Source organism: Ctenopharyngodon idella, chromosome 20 (genome assembly GCF_019924925.1).
Source record: "Ctenopharyngodon idella isolate HZGC_01 chromosome 20, HZGC01, whole genome shotgun sequence".
Classification (NCBI taxonomy): domain Eukaryota; kingdom Metazoa; phylum Chordata; class Actinopteri; order Cypriniformes; family Xenocyprididae; genus Ctenopharyngodon; species Ctenopharyngodon idella.
In genome coordinates, this window is record NC_067239.1 from 29,631,227 (window position 1) to 29,644,718 (window position 13,492).

General features: G+C 36.5%; 1 protein-coding gene across 1 annotated transcript in view; it reads right to left on the reverse strand.

Moving 5' to 3' along the window:
* Positions 1-13,492, reverse strand: part of ipo13b (importin 13b) — a 48,193-nt gene that overhangs the window by 5,293 nt on the left and 29,408 nt on the right. Inside the window, 7 exon segments of the mRNA XM_051874690.1 lie at positions 1,280-1,332; positions 5,012-5,108; positions 7,131-7,268; positions 7,370-7,450; positions 7,539-7,688; positions 12,217-12,351; positions 13,396-13,422. Of these exon segments, the coding sequence (XP_051730650.1) occupies positions 1,280-1,332; positions 5,012-5,108; positions 7,131-7,268; positions 7,370-7,450; positions 7,539-7,688; positions 12,217-12,351; positions 13,396-13,422 (681 nt within the window).

The window sequence follows — 13,492 nt, forward strand, 5'->3', positions numbered from 1 at the left end:
AAAGCATCACACTGCCTCCGTCGGCTTGCCTTCTTCCCATAGTGCATCCTGGTGCCATGTGTTCCCCAGGTAAGCGACACACACGCATCCCATCCACGGGGTGTTAAAGAAAACATGATTCATCAGACCAGGCCACCTTCTTCCATTGCTCCGTGGTCCAGTTCTGATGCTCACGTGTCCACTGTTGGCACTTTCGGCGGTGGACAGGGGTCAGCATGGGCACCCTGACTGGTCTGCAGCTATGCAGCCCCATACGCAACAAACTGTGATGCACTGTGTATTCTGACACCTTTCTATCAGAACCAGCATTAACTTCTTGAGCAATTTGAGCTACAGTAGCTCGTCTGTTGGATCGGACCACACGGGCCAGCCTTCGCTCCCCACGTGCATCAATGAGCCTTGGCCGCCCATGACCCTGTCGCTGGTTCACCACTGTTCCTTCCTTGGACCACTTTTGATACTGACCACTGCAGACCGGGAACACCCCACAAGAGCTGCAGTTTTGGAGATGCTCTGACCCAGTCGTCTAGCCATCACAATTTGGCCCTTGTCAAACTTGCTCAAATCCTTACGCTTCCCCATTTTTCCTGCTTCTAACACATCAACTTTGAGATCAAAAAGTTCACTTGCTGCCTAATATATCCCACCCACTAACAGGTGTCGTGATGTGGTCATAATGTTATGCCTGATTGGTGCGTGTGTGTAATATATATTATATATATATATATACACACACACACACACACACACACACACACACACACACACGTGCATATCGATATAAAGACATTGCACAGAGGAAGATCTTTATTATTTACTTATTTTATTAGTGGCCTCTAAATAGTACAGAATCTAAAATAAAACATATTCATAACTTTACATTTAAATTACTCAAAATCCTAAAACTTTAATTTCACTTTAAATCTCAGATGTCTAAACATATTAGTCCAACTTCACTGTATAAAAAAAATAATAATAATGTGCCAAGATGCCACACAATCACAGCCACGTTTAGATGTTTAATATACAGCTACAAGCAGCAGGATTTTGGATCAAATGAGATGTGCACAGATCGGAGATGTTCTGTGTGACTATTGGACGAGAGAGCTGTCAATCATCCAATAGCAAAACCCCTCAGGTCAATTCCACTGCCCGAGCAAAACAAGGGTCTGAAAAGACCGTGACACAGGACGGAAAGGAAGAGAAAGTGAGAAAGAAAGGGACAGCGAAAGAGAAGAGAGAAACCCAAAGTGAATGAAATAAGAAACCAAAAACACACCTGAGCTTGGAGTTGCATAAATGAATCAACAATATCAGGATGATCCCTGGGCCCTAAAATATAATAAAGATGAAACTTAAGAAATAATAAGAATAATAAGAATATATACAAACAGCAACAGAACAGATCGAACAGTCATGTGGAAAGGAAAAGTCAACTGGACGGAAATAATCGCACGCGTGAGAGAAGTAGGGCAGAGAAAGAGGAGGGAACATGAACGACTTGAAGGCAGTTGCGATAAAACAAAAGAGGAAAAACAAAAAAAGACAGATCAATGAGTCCGTTCTGAAGGGGAGAAACAAAGAAGGAAAACAAAAAGAAGTAACGAGAGAAAGTAAAGAAACCTAAAAAACAAAAGAAACAGTGGGTTTGGAGTGGGAACCCAGGAGGCACCTGTTACTGTGATGACACTTGTGTTTCTTTCTTTCTTTTTAGTGTGCGTTTTATTTGTTTTCATTGTCTGTAAATTCAATTCATACACCCGACTGGCCCGCTGCGGCTGGTGAGTGCTTGGTTCCCACAGCCACCCCGGAAGAGCAAGGTAGCAGTCAGTCCCAAACTTCCCTCCCTTTGCTGTTCCCACACTCCAAACAAGACCCCGCCCCCACAAACCCAGACCCCACCCAACCCACCAAACCCCACCCCTTCACAGAAAACAAACAAACAAACACACAGGCCACGGCAGATCCTTTCGGCCAAGTCACCTGATCGGGATAAGAGTGTTATCTCACATTTCTGCTGATTTGGAAACGATGTGGTTAAAACAGAAGAACGTGAAGAATGACAAACAGGAAGTGAGGGATGCAAGCGTGGTTAGTGTGCTAGAGGGCACATGCAAAGAACAAATGTATGTGTGTGTGTGTGAGAAGTAGGGAGTCATGCTGGACAAATTTAGGCTGTTTTCACACTTCTTGTCATTGGTTGGTCCAGAGTTCGATATCATCAAAAATTAAAATTCGGTCATTATGATGTCGATCACCAAACAAGTTGGTGTTTTGAGTCTGAACAAGATGAGATAAAATTAACACATTGAATGAATACACTATAAAAATGATTACTGGAGTACATTTTACAAGAAAAAACTTCTAAATTTCTTGCAGTTTCTTTAGAATTTTTGAGTGAAATTTGTTGCTTAGTTTTTTTTTTGCAGTATAAGAATCTGCAAACCGACAGTAACTAAGCAAATGATGCCATGTTGTTTATTCAGGTCAACAAGTAAAGGTGATGGAAGTGGAGACATGAAAATAGTGAAGCCCAAAGACAAGTTTAATAGGTGCACATAGCATAATCCCCAATTTATGAATGCATATACACAGCATTAATAGTAAGTAGGGCTACACTAATAATCATATTTTAAAGTCCCCCTGTGGTGAAAATCAAGCTTTTAATGTTATTATGTCTATGTGGTGCTTTAAGACAAACAATGTGCAAAGTCAACACCATTGCTGAGTATTTTCTCTTTAAAACTGCAGTGATCTAAAGACAGTCTCGAAAAACGCTGGTGTTTCTGACATCAAAATAATCACGTCAACGTGTGAATTTCTGAACTTGTGTGAGTGAGTGGAGGTGGGGCTAATTTGCATATTCATAGAACCACGTATACTAAATGAAGCAAGGGTGTAGAGTTACATTCAAGCTATTTTAAGGCATGAAGAATTTTTTTCAAGGAAAATTTTAAATATGTAATTTTGGTGATCAAAGACGAGTTTTAAGGGATAAAATTATTGACTTACAGGGGGACTTAATACAAGCAGACCTTCTCAGTTACAAAGTAATAAATCCAAACATAAATCTCGACTATATTGTTTGCGTTTGGTGAATCATGCAACCTTTTGCTACAACACTCAAATGAATACTTAGGCCTAAATTGTATTTGAATTTCATATAAAATGCTTTTAGATTACACAGTTTAAACAAACAAACAAACCAATAAACATAATGTGATGCATATTTTGTCAGTCATACATAAATGAAACAGATAAGATTTTCAAACTCAAAAAAATGTTGGCAGTTTATTAATAACTATTTGGATCTATTTAATTTTATTTAAGTAACCATATTTTCAAAATGCATTTATTCAGATTGCTTAGAATCAGCATAAATCTGTTCATTATGAAAACAATCAAAGAGGCCTTTAATTTGTTTTTGGGGTCTACTAGGTTTTCATCCTTAGATGTAAAAAAACAAAAAAAAAAACAAAAAAAAAAAAACACATTATCTTTCACATATTTGACATTATTGCATCTCTTCTCTTCCCAGTCTGTCAATAACACTGTTTAGTTTCTGTCTCTATGAAGCCCCTCCTTCCAAAAAGTGCAATGTGCTCTGATTGGTCGGCTGGACCAGTGTGTTGTGATTGGTCAAGCGCTTCAAGTGTGTTTGGGAAATGTCCCGCCCCTTACCATAACTGCCAGTTTCAACACACTACTAATTAACTCAATCAGGGCCAACCTCTTTTTTTCTGTATGACTTGGGGGGAATTATTTAAATGAGCAATATTGTGATGTGCTCGTTCCTGGAAGAAAACTCAGAGTTCAGAAACAGTGACACTGATATAGAGAATAACTCCTGCTAGGGTGACTTTGTGCTTTGGAACTTTCCAGAGCTTTTTCATGCTCAAACAGCAACATTACAAACTCAAGAAAGTTGAATGTAAAAAAGCACAATACAATTAAATTTATTCAATTAAAAAGTATTAACAGTTCAAATATGTCTAGCTGTGAGACAAGCAATATTCATTTAGCTAAAATGCATGAGAATGAAACAAACTGGATTTATTCATGATAAATATATAAACCAGGTTATTTTGTATTTAAAACAAATTGAGTTCATTAGTACTATTACAGAAATCTTACCCTGTTTCTTACCCATTTCAATTATGTATGATTGACAAATATGCATCACAATAAGTTTATTTGTTTATGTTAAAACTGTTTAATTCAAACAAATGGAAACTTCACATGCAATTCAAATACATAAATCTTAAATGTAGGCCTAAACAAATTGAGTGAATAGTAATTTATTTTTCTTTGTATCTAATAGAGAAACGTTAACATAAATCCTGCGTGTGATTTGATCTTCTCTTGACTTGTGCTTACATGAAAGCGCAGTAATTCTGTAGACAAGATAATTTCAATTATCGGACAGTGCAGCAAGCAGCAGATTTTCAAATGGTTCGGAAAACGGCTTTCATAAAATCTGATATCAAAGAACCCCATTTACATTTGGTATTAAGATCCATCTCAGGTGATCCAATTACAAGTGGTGAGTGAAAGATACATGTGTAAACAGGGGTTTAATTGTGTTATGGTCAAATAATTGAAACCACATTGCACAGTGCATCCCAATGCATCCCAGATAACAGTGAAGGACTGCCTACTCACCTGTCAATCAATCAGATCACATGAAACGTCTATTAATACCAGGTGTAAACAGGACTGAATGCATTCGGATCCAGATCAGAAACTCTAGTGTGAAAACGCCCTTGAATTAAGCGTGTGTGTGAAACTCATTGGGTAAAAATCTCAAACAGAATAACAGGATCAAAAGTCACCACACCATTTCAGAAAACAAGAACCGTTTCAAAAACATGCTCATTTCTGAACTCTGTTTCTGTGTGTGTGGGTTTAAAAAACAGACACATGCAAACAACTGGAAATAGTGACTGTTAAAGACATCAAAACCACATGATTTCCTTCACCCTCTGCAGCTGGGTGTTCCCAGCATGCCTACCTTGCTGGAAGATGGTCAGAGTAACAGAAGTGACCAGTTCAAACAGCGCTTTGATTGGGGGAAAATGATTTGTTTCACTGGCAAATATGTGGACCATCTGCAAGAAAACAAAATTAATCAAATGAAACTCCACAAAAAGAAGCAGCACAGCACATGTGGGTTTCTGCAGAGTTTTTTAAATCAAATGTGAGACTTTTTAAGACCTGCATAAATAAAATGAATACCGTCATGTCCAAACAATCCCAAAATAAATCATGTATATCAGATTCTTAGTGAGGCACGCATTCAATTGCAAAACATGATAATTGCAAGTTTAAAATACTCCTAGATAAGACATTTTATTGATTATATACATATGTATTGATATTAGGCAAACATAGCTGGTCCTCATGAAGTCGGCCTTCATTCTCACGTTCACATTTCACACATAAAATGTAAAGTCAAAATGTTTTTTTGAGTTTTATGAATTTAAATTGATTAAACAAAATGAATGTTCTTCTTTGCTCTTTGTTGCTAGTGAAGAGATTTTTCTACTCTGCATTACTGTATTTACTGCTGTTAATAAATATTTAAACAGACAGTGTTTCTCTGTCAAGGTTTTTTGAGTTCAGTTTTTATCTTTTCAGTTGATCTTATTCACCCCTGGACCATTTTTATTATATACAATAAGAAGCTACTTTTTATGTCTTAATAGGCTGCAAGTTTTCATAAGAAGGGAGCTTTAAACACAATCTTATCAGAGCTAAATATTTGATGATGACCTTTAGTGCAGTCTGGATTTGGGTTTGTACAGTGGTCATTTACATTTTACAAAATTAAAAATAAGGGTTGTACATCTAGCTCAAGTAAATTTTAGCATGCCATAGTCAACTTTAATTATATTAAACGTAATTTTCCAACAACAAAAATGCTGAGTGGCTAGCAACTTTGGAAAACCACTAGCCAATGTGGTTAAAGGGTTAGTTCATCCTGTCATTAATTACTCACCTTCATGTTGTTCCAAACCCGTAAGACATGCAATTCACAATTAAGATATTTTGATGAAATCTGAGAGGGTTTTTTATCCTCCGTTGAAAGCAATGAAATTACCACATTCAATGTCCAGAAAAGTATTAAAAACATTGTTAAAATAGTCAACGTGACGTGGTTCAACCTTAATGTTATGAAGTGACAAGAATACTTTTTGTGCGCAAAAACAAAACAAACATGATGACTTTATTCAACAGTTTTTCCTCTTCTGTGTCAGTCTGTTACGCAGCTGGCGCAGTGCTGCGTTTCCGTGTTTACATCTGAACGACGGCTCATTATTGGCCGGCTCCTGTGTCAGCATCACACACACACCTCGTGCTGCTCATGTGAACAGGCGTCGGCCAATACGGAGCCGCTCTTCGGATGTAGAACCTGGAAGCGCTGCAACGAAAAAAACGTAGCAGAATGACAGGGGAGAGACGAATTTGTTGAATAAAGTCGTTATTTTTGTTTTGTTTTTGCGCACCAAAAGTATTCTCATCACTTCAAAACATTAAGGTTGAACCACTGCAGTCACGCCGACTATTTTAACGATGTTTTTACTACTTTTCTGGACATTGAATGTGGTAATTTCATTGCTTTCAATGAAGGATAAAAAATCCTTTCGAATTTCATCAAAATATCTTAATTTGTGTTCTGAAGATGAATGAAGGTCTTACGGGTTTGGAACGACATGAGGGTGAGTAATTAATGACAGAAATTTCATTTTTGGGTGAACTAACCCTTTAATGTCAAGCTCTGCAAACACCATAATGTAAACATTGTTAATAATTCATAATTCATCAACAGTCTATCATAAGCAATTGCTTGGCATAAATGCGCAGTATTCATTGATCGTGAACGGCTCTGAAACAGTGAGCCTGTACAACACGCAACAGTGCAGATGTTTTGACTTATTTTATATATATTTTAAATACGATCCCAAATTTAAGACATTGTAAAATTATATTTATATTTATGTTATGCCATTTAAGATATTTTAGACTTTTACAGCCTTAAACTTGAGCAAAATTAACTTTTTAAGGACCCGCAGGAACCCTACCACTACTACCTGTATGAACATTCATTTTTCATTGTGTGTGTCGTGTACCTGGCGGGTTAAGTCCAGCGCAGATGCCTGCGGTATGGTACTGTACATCTGCCCCAGCATCTCACTCAGCTGAGACACCATGGGGGCAAAATCATGCAGGAGAGTTTTCACAGACTTCTCAAAGATGGCACACACCGCCTGAGAGAGAGAGAGAGAGTGCAAAATTAAATCTGTCCTGCACACAAATACTGCTTCCATATTGAGGTGATGCAGAAAAAGGAGCTTGAGATGAATCTTACCTCCACAACCTGCGAGTCATTCAGCCATTTACTGAGGACCGTCTGTATCAGTGCAAAGACTTGCTGGAGCACCACCACCACCTAAAACACACAAAACACACTACAGTCCACCTCTGACACATGGAAATGTCTGCTTCGGTGTGACCGCGGAGAGCAGGAAGGTGCTTACAGGGTTGGGGCCTGTCTGAGGCGGGGCTGATTTGACGGGTGGGGCACTCTCTCCTGACTCCTCCTCCTGTTTGGTGATGTCCAGTGTGGTGAAGAGATTGGACAGCAGACCGAGGATGTGAATAATGGCCAGTTTATTCGAGGGGTTTGGCTGAAAAGAGAAACCAGGGTCAGATTGTTATACAATATGCCTTTTCATTTTAAAAGGTCCATATTTTACTATTTACAACTTATATTTTGTCAAGATTTCATCCAGCAAATCAGCCGTTATTTAGATGTCTGTGGCCATTTTACCTCTCAATCACACTTTGGATTAAACCGACTGTTTTTGCTACTGTACCTTTAAGTCACCTGTATATAAATGACATCTATTGTGAGTGGATTTACTTCACATATTAGCATAGCTCAAACTGTTGTTCGCCAGGGCTGAAAGATTAAACTAAATAAAATCTAAATATGGTTAAAAATCTAATATGGCTAAGATCGATAATAAAGAAATTGAGACTAAATTATTAATATTTTACAGCTGTACTTTAAAATAAAATTATTTTTCTTAAATACATATTTTTTAAAATACTATTACTGTAAATTAAATAACAATATTTATTATTAATAATATAATATATAGTATTATATTAATATAAAATAATATAAATATTTATTATCTACAATTGTGCATTTATTAATAAGTACTACTATTTTATAAATATACTGATATTATAGTCAACTAAAAATATTAATTTTATTTTTCTTACTTGAAATTAAAATAAAGTGAATTGAAATAAAATAAAATATTGCTTATTTTATTTCAACTAATTGCCGAGGGAACATTTTTTCATTTTCATTTAGTTTAACTTGATGTACTAAAATAACTACAATTAAAAATGTTTCTAATAAATTAATAAAAACTATATAGACATATAAAAAATAAAATAAAAAAAAAACTAATAAAAAAATGGCAAAATTACTAAAACTATCTAAATTTAAAATGAAAATGTACAAATAAAAACTAATTCAAACTACTAATAAAAATAGTCCATTTCAACACATTTAACAAACGAGCAAGAAATATCCCACAGTATGAGTGCTTGAATCATGTAGTAAAATAATGAGACCCGACGGGTGGGGTGGGCGTGCGCTCTGCGCCGGCACTCCCGGGAACATCAGCAGTAATTAAAGAGTCGTTAAACAACCATTAGGCCAACAGTCTAATTACTGCTGTTAGCTCCATGACAACAGCTCAGTGATTGGCGGAGAGGCAGAGCGAGTCGCTACACTGTCTTCCTTCCTTTATGACATCACACACAAGCACAAAAGGAAAGAGACACACAATTAAACATTTAACAAAGGAACGACCTTATCTTCAAAAGGTTAACCTGGAAAAACATTACACTTCATGCCTATTTAAAAAAAATGTACATATAATAAAGTTCATTAGTTAGTTTTAACTGTAAAATCATTCATGTAGAATTCAATTGATATGATGTCAGAGATGCATGAATGTGTTGTCTATTTGCTTCAAAAAGCTCATCCAATCAGATATCATTACCAGAACAATTTGTTTTATAAAGAATATGTGAAGAAGTGTACACTGAGGTCTTGTTTACTTCGGGTATTTTTAGCAATTCTACTGACAGCACCATCTGAAAATAGCATCAGAGCCGACGCATGAGATCTGAGTGTTTAGACACATCCTCAAAGTCTGTGACCAGCAGGGGTCGCTGTGTGAGCGCCCCATCACAGCCTGTTTACTAAGGCTGATGTAATGTCTTTCTGGAAGGACCAGACGGGAAGGAATGGTATTAGAAAACTAAAGTCAAAAATAGACATGCAGCCTGTAGAGAGAGACGAGATATGAAGCCGAACAGGAATTAGGAGTGAAATCGGTTTAGATTTCCATGCATTTTGATAAGATGCAAAATAAATACAATGCAAAAGTATTTAGAAGATAGATTATGACGTTTGCAAGTGATGTTTGCTTATGGTTGCCAGGGAATTGCAATATAGTTGCTAGGGTGTTTTAGTTGCTCACAAAAGTGAGCCACTGTCTCAGTTTCAATGGAAGTCATAGATTTATTTTTTTTTTTTGCAGGGTGCAATACTAATTAAATAGTTTTATTGCTTCCATTATATCTTAAGAGGAATGAAAAATAGTGATGCACCAAAATTAATTTCTCACTGAAACACCAAAACCGAAATTCAAGTTTTCCTTTTGCCAAAAACAGAAATGAAAGTTTATTTAATAATCAATTATTTAAACAAATGTAATAACTAATCAAACCCTAATTAAAAATGAGTTGTATATAGAAATTTAAATTCCAAATAATTCCCTATGTAACTTTTTAATGATATATTTATTCATTGTTCTCATGACTTTTATTCAAACATACATTAAGTACTAAAGACAACAGGTCAAGTTAAAATATAATGAATATGTAATATAGTGCATATATATATTTAATATGCTCTTCTCTAAAATATTTTTTTCTAGCTAACTAACAAGTTTATTGAGATTGAATGATTTTCCTGAGGTAAATGTAACGTTACATGAGACATTGTTTACCAGCTGTTTTATTGACGTCTTTTTCGTGGTTGAAACACTGATTGAGTGAATACATAAAACATGACACATAATTTAATGTCATCATTTCTGTCAATGATTTCGGCCCTCCATAAAACGGAAATTAATTTTCAGCCGGATATCTACGGTTGCCAAAATTTTGGTGCATCACTAACGAAAAATGTTGCTCTTGGCAGCTTAGCACATTGAACGTGGGGAACTTCAGCATGCATGAACTTCAGAACAAATAAGGTCAGCACCTATTCCATTACATCCAAGATGTTTTGGCAGTAAAAGAGCGAATGCTTGAAGGTTATTTTCAATTATAGGTATAATTTTAAAATATAGCTGCAAGCAGCAATTAAGGGGCCAAGCACAACAGAAGCAAACAAGGAAGCTAGCAGCAGACCAACGTCATAATGGACTATGATAGCAACTGAGACAAAGACACTGCATGTCAATTTTGAAGTCAATCAGACAAACTGTTCTGTAGTTAGAACCAATGTCATGTTTTGTTCAATTATAGCGCCACCAAGTTGCGCAGTTCCACTGCTTTTTTTGTGTGTGTCCTCAAAGTGCCCCCATACATAAGCGTGTCAAATTTTAGGAGTTATAGACATTTATATGTATGAACACCTAAATTACCCACACCTGACTTTGATTGCATTTTTTTGCCACTTACTATCAAAATTTTGACATTCGTCCATTAGTGTAGTCAACGACCTATGTTTCCGATTTTCCTATGGTGTTTTGTCTCGAACGGTTTCTAAGATATTTGTGAATGTTGTTTAAACGCTAAATCATAATGTTGCACTAACCATAAGGCAAAACCTAGCATGTTTGGTATTGCTGGACTGGGCAAGGATTCAGGAATCCAAGGAGATGACTCCCGTGAAAATAAGTCAACCACATCTAAAGTTATAAGCATGTAAATAATTTTTCACACCACTAGGTGGCGCTGGTCCGAAACCTCTCAGACTCCTTTAGGGCATAATTGATACATTCATAAAATACAGCATTTTACTACAAAATGCAAAATGGTCGACGCCCAAAATGGCCGATATGGGAAAATTGGATATCAATCAACTTGGCATGATTCCCCAAATCTAACGAGACCCCTTTTATGGATTTTTGGACAAATAAGCAAAAATATCCATTTTCGTATCTCCGGACCAGAAGGTGGCGCTGTGCCGAAACGCAGCATGTAACCTCAGGTCATGCTTGTGATGACGTGGACCAAGTTTGGTCTGAATACAATAAAGCATTGAGGAGATTATTTTTTGAGGAGTCTATTTTTGCAAGCGCTATGCAAAATTCGTTTGCACATTTTTCGAAAACGGTTTGACAAATCAACTTGAATTCCACAACTTTTTGTCAGCATGGTCTGAAGATCAGGTTCAATTTTTGTGAAAATCGGAGCTAGGAGGAGTTGATGTCATCAGGCCTAGGAGGAGTTGATGTCATCAGGTGCAATCGAATTGTCTTGAGCCAAGAAATCAGAAGAAATATAAATTTTCTAGTTTCAAGCCCATACGGTTCAAAAGTTATTAGCATAAACATAAGCGCAAGTTTGGACAGTTGGTGGCGCTAGAGGGATTGAGTTAGAGACTCCAAATTTGCTATGGTGACAGTTCAGACTAGCCACTAACAGTGTGCCAAATTTCATAAATTTCCCGCAAGCGGTTCTATGGGCTGCCATAGACTTCCAGAGTGGAAGAAGAACGCTAAAGAATACAATAGTTACCAACGCAACAGTTAAAGCCAGTGCACTGATCTGCTGTTTTATCAGTATTTACATTGATCCTGCTTAAGCTTTTTTGTCACCACTTCAATTTGTACTGCAAAAATAGATCAAATATCTTGCTATATTGTGCTTGAAATATCAGTTACTTAATATGAATCCATGCAGGGCTCTCAGTAACATTAAGCCGATTTTTCCTGCGGTTTACTCTTCCAGCGCCCAGAGTAATGCCAATCTGTTCCTGCTGAGAAATGTTCCACCCTATGACACACTCACGCAGAAACAGGGTCTGTTCACATGCAACCGGGCCAAACGAACACACGGATAAACAAACCCAGAGGCCTGAGAGGACTTCGGGCGAGCGCTTTAATGTCTCACCGTCTCCTCTGCTAGTTTCTCCAGTTGTTGGATGTATGGGGTGATCAGAGAGTGAAGGTTCCTCAAGATCTCCTCCACTGGCAGTGCAGACAACAGAAAGCCCAGAGCCTGCATCAACCACATACATTGACTCGTCTAGAGGGAAAGAGAGAGATTGAACAGGTGTAATACCATGTGCTAACCAGGTGTGGTGCATTTCCAGCTTCAAGTATTGTTTTTGTCCCCAAAAGTGAAAGTGGAAAAGCTGTGCGAAGTGCCGAAAATCAACGCCAACCAGAACATATTTGATGTTTGATAAACAATTATGCCCTAGGGATCTGCAGAATTTTTAATAAAAGACCTGCACAAATAAAATTAATACTGTATGTCTTCACAGAACAAACCCATACAATCTCAAAATAAATCATGTATCTCAGACTTAATATATACTATACGTAAAAATTGAGTTTACAATTAGATTATGAACTAATATATCAATAAATACAAATTAGAGGTCGATCGATACAATTTTTTTGCAGATACGATAATGATCCTTTTAAAGAAAGGCAATAAAAGATGATAGTATAGTAATATAGTATAGTAAATATTATAATAATGTTCTTAGTCTTTCCTACTTATGAAGGGTGGTTCAGAAAGAAGCCACGAGAGTTTACCCTGAATTAAATCTCAGATACAGCTGTTACACCATTTAAGATTTTTAAGACTTTCTATAACCTTAAATTTGATCAAACTGAATTTAAGACTTTCTGAGGACCCACGGAAACCTGGGTTGTTAGGCAGAAAACGATTTTAGACTAATGAGATTTCATTGCATAAGCAGAAACTTGAACTCACAAAAGCAATTTCAGAGGCAGACCAAATTAAAGACAAATGTTTCTTTTTTAAAACAAAAAAACAAAATGTGTATTGATAAATTTTGCAAAATAAGAACATGAACATGTATTTCGAGAGAAAATACGGTCATTTTTTAGTTCATTTTGATTTAAACAAAAGGTAAAGAACAATGACAAATCATTTGACGCTTTGTTGTGTAGCACCTGATCAGGATACTACGCAAAGTAGATTTTGATTTCAAAACGGCTGACCAAAAATGAAAAATTAACATTAACAGCTCTATGAAATCAGCTTCATCTGAGCAAAACCAAATGGGTTTATTCATCAAAATAAATACAAACTCACCTTGTGGATCTGTTTAATAAGCACTTCCTGCATATAAGACAAAAGAAAAAGACACATTCAGATGAGAAAAACTGTAAATTTGTCCTATATGTGTAAG